The following is a 19838-nucleotide window of genomic DNA, read 5'->3' as shown; positions in this document are numbered from 1 at the left end:
AGGGGCTCTATCAGGGCGCGGCCTTTGACCCCGGGGCAGGCAGGTGCTGCAGGAATAGGGAATTCCCACGGCACCAATACAGTACCCAATACTCCCGACCTTGGGGCTCCCAGCCCTGGACCTGGGGAGCGGCTGGAGGAAGGGGGTGGGGCTCTGCTGAGATGGGGCTCGGAGACCTCAGCCCTGGCGCCCCTGGCCTTCCTGGAGCCACTTCTCCAGCCTACAGCTCCGAGCACCGCTGGTCCCGCCCTCTGATCGATGGGGGAGGGGTGCTCCTCGGCCCCCGGGGAGAGGACTCCTGAGAAGCAGGGAGGAGCAGGGACCCTGGTCTCAGCAGGGCTCAGCAGGGGCCTCCTGGCTTCCTGTGCCCCCCACCCAGCTCTGACACACATTGGCAGGTAGAGAGAGTGGCCTGAGAGCCGCCGTCGGGGCAGGTCCACACAGGAGCTGGGGAGGCTCAGGACGGGAGTTACTCCCACAGCCTCCAGGCCTTCGCCTGCACCCCGCACCCTGGATGGGCAGAGGCCACCCCGGACAGGGCCCAGGCCAGGCTGGGGGCTGTTGCAGGGCCCTGTCTTCTCTGAGGCTTCTGCTGGCGCCTGGCTCCCCCAGCTGTGTCTGCACCTCCAGCGATGTCCAGGCATCTCTTAAGCAGAAAGGGGTGTGGGGTGAGCAGGAGGCAAGGTGAGTGTCGCCCCCAAATACAGCCAAAGGGAACTAAGCCGTCCTTGGGGTCTTACCTGGTGCCCAACCGTTACCCATCTGGCCTCCACCCACTTTCTGCACCTCTGGGCCCCCACCTCTCCAGACAAAAGCACAGCCTCCAGCCCCTCAAACCCTGAGGAGAGGGGCGCTCACAGCCCGCAGGCTCAGACCTTAGGGGCCTGGGGGCACTGGCAGTGTAGTGCGGGGCACACATCCCCGCCTCCTCCCCCCACTCCTGCGGTATCCTAGCTTCCTGTTTGTGATAAGAATCAGCAGCCTGCCCCAGAGAGGGTGGCCTTCTTTCCAACCCCCTCCTGCCCCCCTTTCCTTTCCCAGGCCCCCCGCTACCCACTAGTGGAAACACGGGTGGGTTTCAGGCCAGCTAAGCTGGAGGCCACGCCCCCCAGTCTGCCAGGGGTCCCCAGGCTCCTGCCCCATCCCTTCCACCTAGGCTCCCCCGGCTCGGGCCCCCGAACACCAGAGGGCCACCCTGCCCTGCCTGAAAACAGCCCCCCGCCTCCTGCATGCCACCCCCGGCCTGTCGTACACAGCGCTTTTCGCTGTCACCTTCTGATGGCTGAATCAGGGAAGTGGGTGGCGGGGTGAGGATGGGATTGTGGGCGCCCAGAGGGGAGGGGCAGGTGTCAGGGATGTTTCCAGGGGACAGGAACCCAGCAGGGAGCCAACAGGAGGCCTGCTGGGTGAGCCAGGGGCAGGCCAGTGGGGTCTTGGACTTAGGGTCTCCCCTACCCAGGGCCCAGGCTCCAGGCGCCCCAGCAGCAAAGCAGACATGGGGGTTGCCTTGTGCGAGAGGCAGAGGTCCACCCTCCATGGGTCGCTGAATAGATGTCAGGGTTCTGGGAGAAGGCCTGTGTGCCTGGGGGTGGGGGAAGCCCCCAGACCCTGCTATGAGGTATCTCTACTGCTCACCTCCAGAGTGGCTGACCTGGCTCAGACCTGCTCGGAGCTGGGGGCCTGGGGTTGACCCTTGTGGCTTGGCCTGAGCCTTTCCTTTCGTGGAGAGAGACTCCTGCCCCCCTTCCCCACCCCCGTGTGTGCCTACTTCTCCCTGTTCCTGGTGGGATTCCCGCAGCTTGAAGGGGCAAGGGCTTCAGGGGGGCAGTCTGGGGTGGGGGTTGGCCCCGCCGTGCCCAGCAAGCAGGCAGAGGCAAGAGGCGACCAGGGCCCGGAGGAGAAGCCCTGCAAGGGAGGCAGTGGTCAGGGCCGGGCTGTGGCCAAGGTGTGGACAGGCCGGGCCGCGGGGTCAGAGGCGGGAGGCCGCTGGCCCTGCTGGTGGCAACAGGCAGCTGGGTGCGCGTGGGTGGCAGCTAGGAGGGGCGGAGGGAGGAAGCGGGCTTCCTGAGGCCTCCCCAGCCCTCAGAGACAGACAGACAGACAGACAGACAGCTGGCAAGAGGAGCCTGGGGACACGGCCGCCTCGTAAGTACCTGAGGGGCGGGGAGGAGCCCGGAGGCCCCAGGTCGTTGGACACAGAGGGCCGGGAGGGCGGCCCCAGGAGGGCAAGCAGGAGGGCGCCCGGGGGGTCACACGCTAGGTGGGCAGGGGCGCAGACACTGCTGACGGCCCCGAGGGCGGGCAGGGCATGGCAGGCGGGGAGGGCAGACAGGCACCCTGCTGTGTCCGCCCCTGCCCACTCAAACCCTGCGGGCGCAGCGACCCCAACACCCCAGCCAAGCTCCGGGCTAGGCCCTGGCCTGGAGGCGGGCCGTGCCCTCGGCGAGGCGCCCAGCTTGTGCCCCCAGCTGTCGCCTCCCCAGGCCCTGCGCTCGCGGGCTCCGTGAGGCCACTTCCTGTGACGGTTACTGCGGCGGGCGGGGGATGGGCGGGAGGAAGGCAGCACCCCCAGCCCCCATCCCGGGCCGGAGACCCCAGAGGCTGGGACGACCCTGGGTGGAAGGGCCGGCTGCCTCAAGCACACCGGAGGTCCACCTTCTTGTCCAGAGGAGGCCCCTGAAGACCCAGGGGTGTGAGCCCACCCTCCACCCAGAACGGCTGCACGCCGCCCGCCCCCTCGGCTGCTGCCCCCTGGCCCCTGCCCCTCCAGATTCCTCCGGATCCTGTCCTGTCTCGGCTCCGTCGTGACCCTTTATCTCGCCCTCACGCTAACCCCAGGCGGCCGCCACCCTACGCCCCTGCAGAGACCCTGGCCTTCCCCCAGAGTGACGCTGCCACTTCCTGGGGAACAACAGAAGACAGCGAGAAGACCCGAGGCGCCCAAGGGCAGAAGGCTGCCCGACAGCCTAGAGGCCAAGCCACATGGCCGTGTGAGCTCCCGGGGGCGCCGCCCCCAGCATGGTCCAGGCCCGGGGGCCGCTCCAGAGCAGCGCTCCGGCCTCCCCATCGCCTTCATAGTTGCCTTCAGGGGCAGCCATGACCCAGCCTCCGCCAGACCAGGCCCCAGCCAAGAAGCACGTGCGGCTGCAGGAGAGGTGAGACCCTCTCGGGAGGGCCTAGCCGGGCCCGCCTGCCCTCCGCTGTCCCTCCGGTGGGACCCCCATGCCTCCCCAAGCAAAGGAAACCAGACTGCTCATTTGCATATCTGTGTCAGCTTTGCGCCTGCGCCCCAAGTCCCAGGCTGGCTTGAGCACCCCTCGAGGGACCCGGAGCCTCCGGGCCTGGGTGTGGGTCTGAGCTTTAGGGGCCCAGCCAAGAATGGGAAATGGGGGCAGCTGGAGGCAGCAGCTGGGTTTGGCGCCTCCTCGCTGGCCAATGAGGGGCAGGGGTGCCAGGGGCCTGGGCCTCGGGGTCTGGAGGAGACAAGGAGCCTGCCGTCAGCGGTGCCGGCACAGCCGTGACTGTTGAGGCCGACCGCGCTGTCTCTGCTGTAGGCGTGGCTCCAATGTGGCCCTGATGCTGGACGTGCGGTCCCTGGGGGCTGTGGAGCCCATCTGCTCCGTGCGCACGCCCCAGGAGGTCACGCTGCACTTCCTGCGCACTGCCGGGCGGCCCCTCAGCCGGCAGGCCCTGCAGCACCGGCCACCCAGTCCCACACAGCTGGAGGAGGAATTCCTGGTGAGAACAAGGGCCCCCGAGTCACTGCCCGTCTGGATCAGGAGCAGCTGGCAGGCCTGTCCCCGTGGGCCCTTGGGAGACAGAACCCCAGGGGCTCTAGGAAGGAGAAGGCTCCACCCTCTCCCTGCACCCCATTCAGACCTGCCTCCCGATGCCAGGAGGGAACGAGCCCCCTCCACCAGAGAAGTGGGGGAAGGGAGGCCAGGAAGGGGGCCACTGCTCACGCACCTCCTCCCCCGCCCCCGCCAGAGGATCCCCTCAAACTTCGTCAGCCCCGAAGACCTGGATATTCCTGGCCATGCCTCCAAGGACCGATATAAGACCATCTTGCCCAGTAAGGACTGCGGTGGGGCTGGGGTGGAGGCGTTCAGAGGGCAAGACATGGCCTCATCCAGGACAGGGCTGCCCTGCGTGGGGCCTCTTCTTTTGACAGAGGGGTGCCCCCGCCTGGCCCTGGCCAGGGAAGGGGGGCAGAAACCACGCCAGCCTGAGACTAGGCCCACGCTGCTCAGCGTGGCCCCGGGTAGTCGGTGGGTGCTGTTCTGACCCGTTTTCCAAATGAGGAAACCGAGTTACAGAGAAGTCGTGCAGCTTGCCTGAGGTCACACAGTCAGGCGCACCAACTCCCTTCCTCCTGTTCCTCCCGCCTGGGAAACGGCCCGCACCGTCTGCAGGGGACGAGCCCCGTTCGGACGGCTCCTGAGAGATGCTGCGGATCTCAGACGGAGGAGGAGGCGGAGGAGGCGGCAGGCAGGGTTCAGGGGGCTGACAGACCCGGGTCAGCACCTCCTGTATTCGGAGGCACGCATGGGGCCCGCTGACCATGAGGCCCGGAAGGCTCTCCTCCCCGCTCCGCGCAGAGCAGCCTTATCTGACCAGCTGCCCCCAGCAGCCCCCAGTCTGGAGGCCGCAGCCCTCTGCCAGCCCGTTAGTGCCCAAGGAAGGGGCAGGGGCAGCCTGCTCTGGGCCCTGAGGTGCCCTCCGCCCAGACCAGCTGGCCCCTGGGAGCCAGGGTCTTCATTGGGCCTGGACTGGAGCTGGAGAAAGGCCCCCTTAGAGGCTGACTCAAGGGGTCGGGCGGGAGTGGGATGGAGCCTGAGTTCCAGTAGGGTCATTCAGGAGAAGCTCTTCCTGGAACATCTCTCTCCGTTTTTGTTGCCGTGACCCCTCTCCACCCCTCTCTGACCTTCAGGCTCAAATGCTCAGTAGCTGCCCCCTCCTGCCTGTCCGTCCTGCCACCTCCCGGCACTGCCCTGGCCTCGGCCTCTGCTGCTCAGAAACGCCCTGCGGCCCCCTGCTCTTCGAGGGCACCTTGACAGGCACAGGGCTGTCCTCTTGCCGGCCCTGCATGCGGCTGCTTTGCTGGTTGCCCTTTGACCTCTGCTGGTTTTCACTTCTAGACCCCCAGAGCCGAGTCTGTCTGGGTCGGGCACAGAGCCAGGAGGATGGGGATTACATCAATGCCAACTACATTCGGGTGAGTTGCTGGCAGGGAAGGGGGCACTGTGTCCAGAGATACTCCTGCCCCAGGACACCTCCCAGCGCAGCGGGGCACCTGGTGTCCTGGCTCCAACCCCATGAGCTCCTGGAACAGGCCAGGATGCCAGGATGCACACAGCAGACGTCAGGCGCTGGAAGGAAGACCCCAGTCTCCTGTGCCCCTGGTCCCCCACACCTGCCAGCCTCTCCATGGAGAGCGGCGCTGGCCACCCCAGCCCAAGACTCCCAGGCCTGCAGCCCAGTGAGGCGTTTGGCCGGTTCCCTCCCTCTGCCTGCGCTGCTCCAGGCGGCCCCTCCTTCTTGGAGGCAGCTTAAGTCAAGGAGTTAAGGAACCGGAGGCCGGGAGGCCAGGTGGACTCCGCGCCTAGACTTGTCTCCAGTGCCCAGTGCCCAGCGCCCAGCCTCCAGCCTGCGGGGTGGGAGGCGGCAGGCACAGACGTGAGCCCTCTAGTGGCTCTGAGTGGGTGGGACAGTGGCCGGGAGCGGAGGTGAAGAGCCCGCATCAGCCACCTGATGCGGAAGAACTGACTCTTTTGAAAAGACCCTGATGCTGGGAAAGATTGAAGGTGGGAGGAGCAGGGGATGACAGAGAGTGAGGTGATTTATGGCATGACTGACTCGGTGGACGTGAGTTTGAGTAAGCTCCAGGGGTTGGGAATGGACAGGAAGGCCTGGCGTGCTGTGGTCCACGGGGTTGCAAAGAGTCAGACATGAACTGAACTGAACTGAACTGAGGGCCTGGGGGGTGAAGCGCGGGCCAGTGAATGGTCTGGATCCCCCATCCCCTGAGGAGCAGGAGGATTCTGAGGGGGAGAAAAAGGGCTGGCAGGGGTGTGCTACGCCTCGCTGCTAACTCCACAAAGTAGCATGTCAAAGGGCAATGGTTTTCCCCGCCTTTGGTGCTAGTAGAAGGCAGAGGAAGGAAGGGACCATTCACAGAGGCCCAGAAAGACTGAACACGACACGCTGTCGAGTCTGACCCGCACAGCGGTGGCTGGGTGGGCACGACGCACGGTCTGCTGGCCGTCGCCACCAGCTCGGGGCTCCCGGTGCGTGCATCCCTGACGCTTGTGTCCGGGCCGCCACGGACCCGCGCTCACCGCCTGCCTCCCTGCCTACAGGGCTACGACGGGCAGGACAAGGCCTACATTGCCACCCAGGGCCCCATGCCCAACACGGTGTCGGACTTCTGGGAGATGGTGTGGCAGGAAGAGGCGCCCCTCATCGTCATGCTCACACAGCTCCGAGAGGGCAAGGAGGTGGGGCAGCTCCAGGCTGGGCCCCGGGGGGCTGAGGACACCTGTCAGTCCCTGAGTCACAGGGCACGGAGGCCACCCTAGCCAGAAGCCAGGGTGAGGGGAGGCAGGTGTCAAGCAGGTGTCAAGCCCGCCGGGGGGCAAGGAGATGCCTTGGGGGGGGCCCTGATCCAGCCGATAGACCCCAGCCCCTGACTCCCAGCTCCCCCCGCCCAGAAGTGCGTCCACTACTGGCCCACAGAGGAGGAGACCTATGGGCCCTTCCACATCCGCGTCCAGGACGTGCGGGAGCGCCCGGAGTACACCGTGCGGACACTCACCATCCAGGTACCCGGGGCTGCAGGGGGCCGGGCCACCCCTCTCTGGAGGTCCCCTGGGGACCTCGGGTTTGCTCAGGGAGACCTGCCTGAACCCACGCCTGCAGAGCTGCTTGGGCCCGGAAGAGGGACGTGGGCGCCGCCCTGGGGCCCCTCCAGGCCGGCAGGGCAGGCGCCACCATCCCTGTGGGAAGCAGGGCGGGCCCTGGAGGCACTGCTGGAGGGCGCCCGGCAGTTCGATGAGAGGCTTAACGACACGTGAAGCCTAAGCCCCCGTCACTGGAGGCGCCTTCCGCTCTCCAAAGCAGCTCTCTGGCCTCCGAGCATCACAGCCCTGTGCGTGAGGCTAAGGGACACGTCCGCAGGCCTGTGCTGGTGGGAGGCAGGGCCGGGACCTGAACGCGGGTCTCTGCTGCCCCTTCCTCACGCCCTGCCCCCGCCCAGCACCAGGAGCAGGCCTGTGCTGGAGGGAGGCAGGGCCGGGACCTGAACGCGGGTCTCTGCTGCCCCTTCCTCACTCCCTGCCCCCGCCCAGCACCAGGAGCAGCGCCGGGCCCTGAAGCACATTCTCTTCTCGGCCTGGCCCGACCACCAGACCCCGGAGTCGGCGGGGCCCCTGCTGCGCCTGGTGGCCGAGGTAGAGGACGGCCCAGAGACTGGGGCCCGCTCTGGGCCCATCGTGGTTCACTGCAGGTATGGGCCCCTCAGAGGGGCTCCTAGGGGAGCGAGGGCTGGCCCGGGCCTTACTCACACCGGGATCTCCAGCTCATCCAGCAAGTGCAGAACACGGACGTGTGGGCCGGGCACCCCAGGCACAGTCCAGAGAGGCAGCTCCCGCTCCGCGGGAGGACACAAACCTGCTCCCTGCCGCCAGGGCGCATTTATGCATTCCCCAAATGTTCACTCAACGCCTGTTATTGCCAGGCGCAGAGTTCGATGCTAAGGAGACAGTGTGAACAAGACCGTTTGGTTACTGCCCAGTTTTACGGTCTGCAGACAAAACGAACAGAATGCATCGTGATGAATTGTGATGGGGCTGTTGGGGGCACAGAACCAAGCCGCCCCCACCAGACTTTGGCCAGAAACGGTCTTCCAGGAGGAAAGTCCTCTAGGCCAAACTAAGACTTGGAAGGTGAAGGAGGAGCAGGGAGCACCCCGGTGGGTGGGGCTGCAGCTCCCGAGGCCTGACGGAGGCTGGGCACAGTCAGGGCACGGGCCCGGGACACGCGGGTGGGCTTGAGAGTCTGGAGGGTAAGAGCGGGTGTGTGGATGAGGGGCTACACGGGACAGGCCCAGAGACCCGGGTGTGCCGCCGAAGAGCCCCGGGGCCTCGGGCTAAGAGGCCGGCGGACGGAGGGGTGAGGCAGGGACAAAGACAGGCAGAGCGTTCGGGAGGCCCGTCCTCAGGAGCTCACGCGGCCGCAAGCACAGGCAGGGGGTTGTGGACCCTCCACAGGTGCAGCCGGCGGATGCTGGGGATCAGGGGTTCACGCAGGAGGGGAGACTTCCTGAAGAAGGGAGGAGGGCAGGGCGGAGCAGGGAGAGAGGATTCGGGGCAGGACGGGCAGGCAACGGGCGAGCGGCGCCATCAGAGGGCATTGGCGTGTCGAGAGGCGTGGCTGATGCCCTCCTCGCCCGCCTGCCCCCTGTGACTGCCCTGCCCTGGACCCCTGTACCCAGCGCAGGGATCGGCCGGACTGGCTGCTTCATCGCCACCCGCATCGGCTGCCAACAGCTGAAGGCCCGAGGGGAGGTGGACATCCTGGGCATCGTGTGCCAGCTGCGGCTGGACAGGTGGGTGCTTGGCTAAGCGGGGTGAGGACACGGTGGGCGGCCCTATGCCTCCTGGAGGCCCTTAGGCTCTGGGTATTTCCTGTGGGAGAAAACGGGCCCATTGGGCTTCAAGAGCTTAGCACCTTACACCCAGGCCAGAATCTCCATCCGGAGTTTAGCTGGGGGTGCTACAGCTAAATAGGACACTCTACTAAACAGGGTTCACCTGAGCTTCCGGTCTTTCGTGTTTCTTGTCTCCATTTTTCCAAATACCCTTTTCAGGGGGGAAAGTGGGGAGACAGCGACGGTTGGTTCTGGAAACAAGACAGCCACAGGCAGCTGCAAAAGTTCACTGGTGTAGAGACAAGAGACAGGGTCCACCCCCCGCGCGTCTCTGTGTCTCCTGGGCCCCCACTTCTTTACCCAGAGAGACAGTGGCCCCCTCCCCAGACAGCTGCTATGAGGAATGAGTTCACCAATGGGAAAGCACTGGGAACACGAGATCTGGGGAATCACTACTTCTAAGACCTCTGCCACATGGGGCCCTCCTCCCGGGTGGGGAAGGCAGGGGCAGTGGGGGGAGTCCCAGTCTGCCACAGAGAGGATGCCCCTGGGAGGAGGCGCCACAGGCCTTCGGGAGGGTCAGGCTGTCCCCACTCGCCTCAGCTCAAGACTGTGCGTCTCTGCCCGCAGGGGAGGCATGATCCAGACGGCAGAGCAGTACCAGTTCCTGCACCACACCCTGGCCTTGTTCGCCGCCCAGCTGCCAGAGGAGCCCAGCCCCTGACCTGGAGCCCTCCCTGCCCGGGGCTGCTTCCCTGGGCCTGGGGAAAGGGGGCCTTGTGACCTGGGGAATCCCCAGGGGCCTGTCTGGGGTCCCGGAAGCTGGCCAGTGAGGATGAGGCCAGACACTGGCTCTTGAGCACTGGCCACTGCCCCCTGCCCCCAGTGGACACAGGGGCGACCCCCATGTGAGAGCCTCGGTCTCCTCCTCGGACATGGACCTGGTGTTGCTGCCACCAGGGCAGAGCAACCTGAGGGTTCCCAGAAGCTGCTCCAGCTGCACCCCCTTCCTGCGGCTGGCAAGAAAGTGACCCCAAGATCATACCCACCCCGGGTATGTTCTCGGTCCAGCCTGAGAACAGGCCGATGGCCGGAGTTGGGAAAAGCCTGGTGCTGCCTTGGCTATGTCCTCAGCATCCTGCCAGGGACTCTACCTCCTCACCCCACATCAAAGGCCAGACACCCCCAAGAGAGCAAAACCCAGACCAGCCCCGTGCCCACACTGGGGTCTGGTGAACAGGCTACAGAAACGACCAGACGAAACAGTTAAAGCCTCTAGAAGAAGGAAAGTGTGGGAACACCTCCCGGGTCCAGACTGCTGCCCCTGCCTCTGTGCCCACCAGCCACCCACCCCAGCCACTCCCGTGGGAGACCCTGCGTCCTCAGCCTGCCTGCCAGCCTCAGAAGGGACACGAGTGCCCAGGAAGAACACAAGAACTGAGCGAGGAGCTGAGAGCACTGCCTGACTCCAGATAAGAGCCCGCCACGCCCTTCTCCCTGCAGAGCACGCCTGGACCGCACGCCTGTTTCCACCAGCATCCTGGATTAAAGCACCTATGTGGGCCAGGGGCTCAGGCTGAACAGGGTCCGCCACAGTTTACCCTGGAGAGCGAACTGCCCTCCACGTCTCTTGTCAGCACGAGTCCCAGGGCCCCCCAGGTCTAGTCTCAGGGCTGACCACCACCTGGGAGTGAACTCACGCCTCCTGAAGCTTTCCTGCCTTCAAGAGGCACTCCCGCGGCCCATGGAGCTCAGACCCCCCAGGAGGAAAGCGACCACGTGGCGGCGGGTCCCCCTTCCTGGGTGCTGCTGCCCCAACCCTGTCCAGACACGAGGACAGGCCGTGGAGAATAACAGGTGGGGAAATAAAGGCTTCTTCTTGTCCTCAGGCCTCCAGGGCCCCTTCACAGCAGTTAGGGTAAGAATCCACAGAGCAGGGACAGGCGGCCGCTCTTTACCCCGGAACGTGCACTTTCACAGCCCTTCCAGGGACACGGGAACAGCGACCCTGGTGTGGGCTTGTGGGGGGGGGGGTGGGGGCGGGGGAGACAGAGGTGTTTCTTGGGAGCTAGAGAGGAACTTACCAAGAGCAGGGACTAGAAAGGCCATGTAACTGCTCGGGACGTTCCGTAGGCCGAGACCCTGCGATCCCACCATTCTGGCAACTGATTATGGGGTCATCTTGGGTGGGTTTGGCAGGTATGGTTGCTATTTGAAAGTTTATGCACCTTTGATTAAAAGCACAGACGCACATGAACACACATGGAGGTCAAACACTCAGATGCAGCCAAGGCGGGTGGCAGCTGGGGGCCCCGGGGACAGCAGCACCCCAGCAGGCCGCCACCCCCACAGGTGGCTCTCCTGAGCCCAACTATGGCTTTCACCCAGCACAGGCCAATGTTTCCATTTGCCACAAACGTGCCTCACGGGAAACCGCCTGGCAGGATCTTCTCTGTCTAGCATGCAGTGGTCCTAGTAAAAGCCTCTCTGGGCTAGAGGCTTATAAGCACGGGGTTCTGGTACGTCGTGGTTGACAAAGCGCTCACGGGCGGCTGTTCCTCTCCGCGGGTACCCTCTGAGAGATCGGGGCTCGGTACCCGGAGATGCTCAGAGGCCAGGACCTAGGGAACAAAAGATCTCAAAGACCTCCCCCCCCCCCCGCGTCCCGGGAGGCCGCGGACCACCCTCGTCCACCCTGGAAATGCTCCCGCTGGACGGCGCCCTCGCCCACCTCTGACCCACTGCCTGGAAGACTAGACGGGTGCCCGTCTGGACGCGGCAGCTCGCGAAGGGGAAAAGCAACCGGAGCTCCTTTCCCCAGGCCCCCCTCGCGCCCGCGGGCCCGGCGAGCCCCGCCCAAAGCTCCGCGGCTCGGCCCGCCGGCCTGGCGCGGAGGAGCGCGCTCGCTCGGGGGCGAGCAGGGCCGCCGGCCGCGCGGGCGGAGCCGGAGGACGGCGGCGAGGAGGACGGCGGCCGGGCGGGGGGAGGACGCGCCGAGGCCACACCCATCGGCGCGCCGATCCCGGCAGCGAGTCGTCGGCCGCCGCGCGCTCCTGCCGAGCCTCCGCCCGCACCGAGCCCGGAGCCGGGCCGCACCGGGGAGGGCCGCTCCGGCCGCAGCGCGAGGGCACCAGGGGCGGCGGGGGGCCGGCACCAGGCGCGGCCGGCGCAGCGACCATGATCGCTTTGTTCAACAAGCTGCTGGACTGGTTCAAGGCCCTGTTCTGGAAGGAGGAGATGGAGCTCACGCTGGTCGGGCTGCAGTACTCCGGCAAGACCACCTTCGTCAACGTGATCGCGGTACGGCCGCCGGCCCCGAGCCCCCGTCGCGCCGGGCTGAGAGGGTCCCCGCCCGGCGTGGAGGCCCGGGGCCTACCATGGCTCCGGGGCCCCGGCGGCGCACGCCCGGGCCGGGATGGCACCGAGGGCGCGGGGGGGCGGGGGACAGGGGACGCGGCCCAGGACGGGACTGGCGGCTCCTAGGGTGTCACGAGGCCCGAGGGACCGCCGCCCGCGGAGACGGCCCGCCTTCCGCACCTCAGCCGGGCGCATGACGGGGCGAAAGTGCAGGGCCTGCTGCGGGGAGGGTCGCGGGATGCGATGCCCTGCGGCTTGGGCAAGGGGGCCCGGCGGCCCAAGCCCCACCCCGGGGGGTTAACCCCGCCTGGCCGGAAGGGGAAACCCCAGCGCTATTGATGGTGGGGGGGAGTGGAATCCGCCCGGGCCCAGGGCTCCAGCCTCCTCTACGGGAACCTCTGCCCAGCTGGAGGTCCGGGGGGGATGGACGGCACCCCGAGGAGCTCGGAGGCCCCGCCTGGCCCGGAAGTTGCAGAGGAGGTGGGGACCCAGAGGATGGGGTGGAGCTGGGGGGGCAGGTCCACTCTGGGGACAGAGGGGAGAGTGGCTCCGGGACCCGGGTGGGGGAGTGTGAGCCTTTCAGAGTCAGGGCGGTGGTGGGGAAGGAGTTAAAATGTGTCTCAGAAAAGGGGAAGACAAGCTGAACTGCAGTGGAGGCCGCGGCCTGGCGGGCGTTTGTGCGCTTGTGAGCCGGCTGCGCTGCGTCCCGTGGGGCTGAGGGAGGCTTGGGCAGGGCTCGGCTTGTCCCCTGCCTGGGTTTTCTGAGAACCGTGGACCGGGCGTTCATGAGATGGGTCAGCGGAGAAGTATGACCGCCGGCCTGGGTACCTCCCCTGCCGGTTCTGCGCAGCCCCGAAGAGAAGGGTGGAGGGAGGCTGGGGTTAGATTCCCCACGAGGGCGTTTGGGCACTGGCTCGCCTTCCTAAACGTGTTTGTGATGTCCTCTGCCCAGGGACTCCTGGCCGCCCACCCAGCAGGACGAGCTCGTGGGGCCCAGGCTGGGTTTGTTGGCAGGATGGTGTCTGGGCTCCTGTCTGTCCAGGTCTGGCCCTCCGAGGGAGACCCCTGGCTAGAACTGGCGTCGACTTGGGCTCGGGCTCCAGGAGCAGGGGCCAGGTGCCTGGCTGAGAGATGACCGTGGTGGGGCCGGGAGGGGCCGGTTCCCGCGGCTCTTGTGGCTCAGCCTGGGCGTCACCTCTGGTCCCGGGGACGCACTCCTCCTGGAGCGGCTACAAAGCTGTGTTCCTGGTGGGGATCCTCAGGCACCCAGGTGGTGCTTCTGTGTCCTGGTCGTGTCCAGAGAGCAGGAGGCTCTGGCAGGTCAGAACGGAATCCCAGAGTCACAGATTCCACCACCAGGGTCAGGAGTGTCTGAGGTGCACAGGGAGGCTGCCGCCCGCCCCTGGCCACACCTTCATCTTCACGACATGAAGTGTGCCACCTCAGCTCGCACAGCCCCAAAGTGCAACCTCGATTTCCCTAGAAAGAGGCTTCCCAGGAACACCCATCCTTGTGGGCCGCAGTGGGATCGCCCACGTCTGGGCTAGTCCAGAATTCTCAGGTCCTCTGGGGCTGTACCCGGGTATGATCTCAGTGGAGTATCTTTCAGAAAGAAACAAAGAGTCCGGACTCTGGGCTTTGCCCTTGTGCCCACCACTGACCTTCTGAATCCCACTGGCGGCCTCTTCATTTGGCTTTTCTTTGTCTCAGCTTTTCCCCGTTTGTTTTTTCTGCTCACTCCATGAGTCTGACTGTAGATAGAAATTGAGTTTATGTGTCAGCCGCTCAGCCGGCTAATGTGAGCTGGGCAGCGTCATTGAGAGACTTGCGGTGCTCCTGAGAACCCGAACCTCAGCTTCCCAAGCTCTGAAAAGGCTGTGCTGCCTGCAAGTGGGAGGTGTTTTGCCCAGGGGAAACTAGAGGACAAATATTTTCAAGTACTTTAAAGTGTGAGTGACTGCCCAATGGAAGGGCTGATCTTGGGGTGCCCAGGGGCAAACTTGGGAAGATGGATTTTTGACTCAAAGGACTTTGGAGTGCTGTAGCTAACCCAGGAAGGATGAGCTAGAGGGGATTCAAGTCTGAGGGGGCGCTCCACTAGACAACTTTAGGGTTCCTGCTGACCTTGAAGGAGGAGCTTGTGAGATCTGGGGCCTTAGCCGGGAAATGAAGTTGCGACTGGTTCCAGCTTAGCTCTGATTCACTGCTGACCTGAAACCCCGGGGCAGGGAGCCTACCTCCCTGAGGGTCCTCCTGGCACCCTCCTCTGCCAGGCTGGGCTTTTTATTTCTACGAGAGCCTGTGGGTGTTCTGGTCGCCAGGGAGCAATGATGGTTCCTCACGTATGGAAACCATTTCCAAGCTCTTTGTGAGCCCTCTTGGCCGCTTTCTAGGAAACCAAACCCCTCTGCCCCATTTCACAGAAGGAAACGTCAAGGCCCAGAGAGGTCAAAGGTCTTGTCCAAGCTCCTCCATTAAGAGTGGTAAATGAGAAGTGGGCTTCCCTTCCTCAGTCTCCGTGTTCCTAGCCGCTCCGGGTAGGGGTGCGCCCCCCCCACCCTGCTGGGGTTTGCAGAGGTTAACCACACGTGCTTCTCCCTCCTCAGCCAAGAGCGAAGCTGCCTCCTCAAGGCGCTCCCTTTTCCTCGAGTTTTCTCAGTTTTAGAGGCTCTTGGACCCTTTTGATATCTGACAGAAACCAGAGACCCTTTCGCCAGTGTGCGTGGGCACGCTGTGCTCTCTCAGGGTCTCTGAAGCCCCTCGATTGCCTCATCCCTAGCACGTGTCTTGGGCGGCCCCTGCTCGTGTCCGAGGGCCTTGATGACTCCTGAAGATGAACGGGAATCTGTCTGTCTCACTCAGCTGGGGCCCCGGGAACTTGGTTCCCGTTCGCAGGCTCTGAGCAAGAAGCCACCATGTCCCCACTGTGGCCAGTGACCAGGGTCCCTGGCCGCTCGGTGTGGCCAGAGGCAAGGCTGTCCCCTCAGGTTCAAGGTTAAGGACACCACATCGCCTTCAGCCTGTGTCCGAGGGGGAGCAGAGGCGTCCTACCCCTGAACATGGAGACGGCCTTGGGCGGAGTTCGGTCCGGCCTTGTAGTCTGGCTTAGAGGCATGTGGCTAGTTTAGAACAATCTAGAGATCATGAAGTCAGTTTAGAGGGGAGAAGTGAGAATTGTCAGAATCTGAAACTGGGTCATGGGAAATGGAGTTGGTCCCCAAGGAGCTCTCGGTCTGGCAAGGACCCCCGGAGGACCACCCATCCTACCATGGGTACCGCACAAAGAAGCCCAGAAATGGCCGCTGTGCATGTGGGGTGTGGCCGATGCACCACCCGGATTTGACACGAGCGCTCGCTACCTTGTGCAAGTGTGAATCTTGACTGTTTACCCCACCTGCTCCACCAGAGGATAAATGGGGAGGGGTGGGGGCGGGGAGTGGACCTCAGGACGAACTATCTCCGTGCAGGCTGAGCCACTTCCTGAGCCCTCTTTGTCACAGGAGAGCCGGACTGCAAGGTGGACGCTGGGCTTGGTCAGGGCCCTGTTTTGCCTGAAGGCGGGGGTGGGGGGGTGGGGATGTGGGACCTGCTGGGGACCCCCTGGTTGCCTGGAGGGGCTGCTGGGGTGGGGTGGAGGCAGGAGAGGCTCCCCACTGCCTGGCCGTGGCCGCAGGGGACCACCCATTGGCACCTGCCATTTTGGCCCCTTTCCCAATTCTGACTCTCCCTTCCAGTCAGGACAGTTCAACGAGGACATGATCCCCACTGTGGGCTTCAACATGCGCAAGATCACCAAGGGGAACGTGACCATCAAGGTGCGCGCGGGCCTGGGGAGCAGCCAGGGGACTCTCTTAGTGAACAGAAAATAACCCGGGCGGCCTAAGGCCGAGGATCCCAGGACAGACGGGAGCTGGTGGGGCGTGGGGGCCGGGGAACCGGAGGCCGAGGAGCCCCGGGAGGGCGGGGGGGAGCCCTCCGCTGACGCTGCACCCTCTCTCCAGCTCTGGGACATCGGGGGACAGCCCCGCTTCCGCAGCATGTGGGAGCGCTACTGCCGTGGAGTGAGCGCCATCGTGTGAGTGCGCGGGACGGGTCCTGGCCGGCGGCGTGAGCCCCTGTTGCCGCTTTGACTTCGCCTTTGCTCGGACCGACCCTCTGGACGCCCACAGTCCAGCCTGAGAGCCGGATCAGCGCCGCCTCGTGCGGAAGCCTCCGCGTGTACCTCCCCCGACTCAGACTCACCTGTGTCCTGAATTTTATGTGATTTAGTGGTTCATTCTCTCTCTTTTTTTTTTTTTTTCCTTTATTTTCTTTTTCATTTTTGGCGCAGCACACATCTTGCAGGATTTCCGTTCCTAACCCCGGCCCTTGGCAGTGGAGCCCTAACCACTAGAGCGCCAGGGAATTCCCTCCCTTGCTTTTAAAAAATAGCAACAACCACAACATATATATGTGCCCAAACAAAAGGTCGTTTAGCTTTCATTGTTGTTGATTTTTAAATTTTATACAATTTTAAAGGTAATACTCCATTTACAGTTACGCCAAAATATTGGCTCTGTCCCCTATGTTGTAAAGTACATCGTGTGGCCTATCTTACACCCTGTAACCTGATGTTTTATTATTGTTATTATTATTTTTTAAGTTTTTTGGCCACGTGGTATGCGGGATCTTAGTTCCTGGACCAGGGATGGAACCGGTACCCCCTGCAGTGGAAGCTCCCAGTCCTAACCACCGGGACCACCAGGGAACTCCCCAATCTGATTTCTTTAAAAGCATGTTGAGCATAAAGTCTGTTGGAGCCTCCTTTGCAGTTTTCTCCCCCCTTGTCTAGTCCTCCCGTGAGAACCTCCAAGGTTCACTCTTGGAAGGACTCGGGTCTCATCTCACAGGACCCCGTGTTGCCGAGCGAGCAGCAGCCTCTCCGGGGTCTGTCGGGGGGGGACGCGGGCAGGGCCCCCCCTCCCCCCCCCGCGGTCCCTGCAGGTTGTCCCATTGGAGCCCCTTCCTGAGCCCTCCCAGGTGGCAGCTCCCACCCCCACCCCGGCCTGTGGGGTCAACTGCATCCCCACCTGCCGTCCCCCAGGTACATGGTGGATGCCGCTGACCAAGAGAAGATTGAGGCCTCCAAGAATGAGCTCCACAACCTACTGGACAAGCCCCAGCTGCAGGGCATCCCGGTCAGCCCCGCGTGGAGTGGGCGGGCGGGCCCGGCTTTGCGCGGGTGGGGCGGTGTGGGGGCCCCTGGGCCCAACCCCTCCAGGGCGGCCGGGCCGCGGCAACCCTGGTCTGAGCCCTGTCCTCTCTTCGCGGCAGGTGCTCGTCCTGGGGAACAAGCGAGACCTCCCCGGAGCGCTGGATGAGAAGGAGCTGATCGAGAAAATGTGAGTGGGCCCCGCCCCTGCCCCGGCACGGAGCAAGGGGCTCGCGCGCTCCCGGGGCTCGCGCGCTCCCGGCACCCGCCGCGCGGTGGCGCCCGCGGGCCCGCCCCTCGCGCGCCTCCTCGCCCCTCCCCCCGCCTCCCCAGTCCCAAGTCCCCTGCCTGCCCCAAGCCCCCAGTCCCCGCGGCGGCAGCTTCAGGAGACTGTGTGGTCCCCGCAGGAACCTGTCTGCCATCCAGGACCGAGAGATCTGCTGCTATTCCATCTCCTGCAAAGAGAAGGACAACATCGGTGGGTGTGGGGGGTCCGCGGGGCGGGGCGGGAGGGGAGGCCCCGGGCTACTCGGGTGGGACCGGAGGCAAGAAGCCCCCGCCCTGCGTCCACTGGTGTGCGGTCTTGGGCGAGCCCCCCGGGGCTCCGTCTCTGTCTCCTGCGCGGCTCGGAGCAGGTCTGACATCGGGAACCGGGCTTGTGCCGCCCGTGGGGTGACCCCAGCTGCAGCCCCCTCGCCCCCGGTGTGCGCTCTCCCCAGGAGAAGCAGCCCCGAAGCCCTGTAACCTGCTCCCTTGTCCCCCAGACATCACTCTACAGTGGCTTATCCAGCACTCAAAGTCGCGGAGGAGCTGAGACCGCGGCCGCGCCTCGGACCTGGGGCCGCCTCCCAACCTGAAGCCGAGCTCCCCCTCCCCCTGCGGCCCCCCAAGCCCACCCTCCCTACTCCGTGCGGGGAGGGTCCTCGGGGGCCCCAGAGTCCCGTTCTGCTGAGGTTTGAACTCCTGATTTGACTGTAAAATAAATGGCTCCCGCCCGCCCCCTAACCTCCCCCTCCCCGCTCCGTTTTCCGTCCCGCCCCTCTCCGCTCCCCTTTCCCACACTCTGTTATTGTCCTGTGTGTACAGTATATATATGTATATATATTTTAATTTTTTAATTTAAGCAAAGACTAAAATCAACCATTTGATGCTGCAGGGCCCAGCCAGGATCAGGGAGGGGGCGGTGGAGAAAGCAGGAGGGAGCCGCGGGGTCGGCTGGGGCCGGTCCGCCCGGAAGGGCACCAGCCTGGCAGGGCCGGCCGTCCCGAGCCTCGTCTGTCCCCGCAGTGTTTGGGTGTCACAGGCAGACGGGAGCCTTCAGGGACTCCCCTCTCGGCCCCAGCCGGGCGGAGGGCAGGGGCCGCCTCCCAGGTGCCCCTGCCGCCCGCTCTCCAGCTCCTGCCCCTCCTCAGGCCCCTTCCTCCACGGGCCACCTCACTTTCTGTTCTCATTTTGCAGAGTTGCACAAGGAGAGAACTCAGCATGGGGGGTTGGTTCTTTGGATTTTTGTTTTCTGTTGGTTTATTTAATTTAATGATTTGTAAAGTGATGTTCCTCTTCCTTTTTTACACTTTTCTGCTCACATTTAACCTCTGTTTGGAAGATGATTCTTGTAACTGTACATTTTTTTGCCTCCTAACAAGAATAAACGACAATTTTGTGTTGGGGGGTTGCACGATGTGGGTTCTTTGCCCCCGGTGGCCCAGCAGGCTCAGGACTCCAGTTCTCCACCCGGGTGCACCCAGCCAGCGGGAGGCACGCGCTGGCCCGGACACACAATGGCTCTTTACAGAGCGGCCCCCGCGTGCGGCCCGGCTCCTGCCTGCCGCCGCCTCCTCTGGTCCCCGGCTCTGAGCTGCCAGCGGCCCCGAGAACGCCGGTGTCACCACCTGCCCGGCCGCGCCTCCGCGCGGAATGCCGCGCGCAGTGCGTTCAGGGCTCCGCCTGCAGCCCGAGCGGGCGGAGCCAGTGAAGGGCCCTGGGGCGGGCAGCGCGGGGCGTGCGGAGCCCGCAGCCGACCCGCTCCGCCGCTGGTGTCGGGGCTGCTGGTTTCCCAGGAGAGGCTGCGCCCTCCCTCCTTCCACCAAGACCCCACCACCACCCTACCTCCAAAGCACCTCAGAGCCTCGCGCCCGGCTTCTCGAAAATCCTTCCCAAATCCGGGGCCATCTTGACCCAGTTTTACCGTAAGCCCCGCCCCACTGGGCTCCCCTCCGCCCAGAAATGGGACGGCCCTACATGCAGGCTTCATCCATCCTCTGCTGGGAGAAAGCAGCTTCCAGGGTCCTGGGAGGGGGGCCTCCCCTGGTGGCTCTGAGCTCCGTACGTCCTCCGTGCTTTCCCCTGGAGGCTCCTTCCGGTCATCAGAACGGCAGGGAGGAGTGGCCTGCCTGGAGAGGGGCTCCCCACTGCCGCGGAGTTTGATGGAATTTGGCAAATGGAGCCAGATGACTTTGCGGTGCCTTCCCAGGTGGCTCAGTGGTAAAGAATCCGCCCGCAATGCAGGAGACTGGATCTTCCTGGGTCGGGAAGATCCCCTGGAGGAGGAAATGGCCACCCATTCTTGCCTGGAAAATTCCACGGACAGAGGAACCTGGCGGGCTGCAATCCAAGCGGGTGCGAGTCAGACACAACTGAGCGTGC

At 64.5% G+C, this 19838-nt stretch overlaps 3 protein-coding genes across 3 annotated transcripts; 2 read left to right on the top strand and 1 right to left on the bottom strand.

Annotated features, from left to right (window-relative positions):
- The first annotated feature begins 3093 nt into the window (after window positions 1–3093).
- Window positions 3094–10587, top strand: PTPN7 (protein tyrosine phosphatase non-receptor type 7). Its single transcript, XM_005900264.3, has 9 exons — window positions 3094–3155; window positions 3555–3738; window positions 3988–4072; window positions 5139–5215; window positions 6360–6497; window positions 6711–6821; window positions 7347–7504; window positions 8492–8605; window positions 9278–10587. Exons 1-9 carry the CDS (start codon window positions 3097–3099, stop codon window positions 9369–9371), a joined length of 1020 nt encoding a protein of 339 aa, XP_005900326.1. The 5' UTR covers window positions 3094–3096; the 3' UTR covers window positions 9372–10587.
- LOC138991244 (collagen alpha-1(I) chain-like) lies at window positions 7511–12199 on the bottom strand. The gene is made up of 5 exons (XM_070384815.1): window positions 12038–12199; window positions 11379–11983; window positions 10732–11268; window positions 8811–8923; window positions 7511–8684 (listed from the first exon to the last, which is right to left on the bottom strand). The coding sequence occupies exons 1-3, from the start codon at window positions 12197–12199 to the stop codon at window positions 11190–11192; spliced, it is 846 nt and encodes a 281-aa protein (XP_070240916.1). The 3' UTR covers window positions 7511–8684; window positions 8811–8923; window positions 10732–11189.
- ARL8A (ARF like GTPase 8A) lies at window positions 11814–18154 on the top strand. Its single transcript, XM_070384631.1, has 7 exons — window positions 11814–11947; window positions 15739–15819; window positions 16006–16079; window positions 17088–17181; window positions 17318–17385; window positions 17603–17673; window positions 17960–18154. Exons 1-7 carry the CDS (start codon window positions 11825–11827, stop codon window positions 18007–18009), a joined length of 561 nt encoding a protein of 186 aa, XP_070240732.1. The 5' UTR covers window positions 11814–11824; the 3' UTR covers window positions 18010–18154.
- Window positions 18155–19838: the final 1684 nt, after the last annotated feature.

The sequence above is a fragment of the Bos mutus genome, chromosome 16 (assembly GCF_027580195.1).
Source record: "Bos mutus isolate GX-2022 chromosome 16, NWIPB_WYAK_1.1, whole genome shotgun sequence".
Lineage (NCBI taxonomy): Eukaryota > Metazoa > Chordata > Mammalia > Artiodactyla > Bovidae > Bos > Bos mutus.
This window is presented reverse-complemented; position numbering and strand designations above follow the sequence as displayed.

Coding starts and splice junctions, on each gene's coding strand:
- LOC138991244 (XM_070384815.1), bottom strand. CDS start 12,199: ATGCGCCCGGCTGAGGTGCGGAAGGCGGGCCGTCTCCGCGGGCGGCGG. Junction 11,984..12,037: donor CCCGGGCGTGCGCCGCCGGG/GCCCCGGAGCCA, acceptor GGACCCTCTCAG/CCCGGCGCGACGGGGGCTCG. Junction 11,269..11,378: donor TTCCAGGCAGTGGGTCAGAG/GTGGGCGAGGGC, acceptor TTTGTTCCCTAG/GTCCTGGCCTCTGAGCATCT.
- PTPN7 (XM_005900264.3), top strand. CDS start 3,097: ATGACCCAGCCTCCGCCAGACCAGGCCCCAGCCAAGAAGCACGTGCGG. Junction 6,822..7,346: donor TGCGGACACTCACCATCCAG/GTACCCGGGGCT, acceptor GCCCCCGCCCAG/CACCAGGAGCAGCGCCGGGC. Junction 7,505..8,491: donor CCCATCGTGGTTCACTGCAG/GTATGGGCCCCT, acceptor CCCTGTACCCAG/CGCAGGGATCGGCCGGACTG.
- ARL8A (XM_070384631.1), top strand. CDS start 11,825: ATGATCGCTTTGTTCAACAAGCTGCTGGACTGGTTCAAGGCCCTGTTC. Junction 16,080..17,087: donor CGTGGAGTGAGCGCCATCGT/GTGAGTGCGCGG, acceptor GCCGTCCCCCAG/GTACATGGTGGATGCCGCTG. Junction 17,674..17,959: donor CAAAGAGAAGGACAACATCG/GTGGGTGTGGGG, acceptor CTTGTCCCCCAG/ACATCACTCTACAGTGGCTT.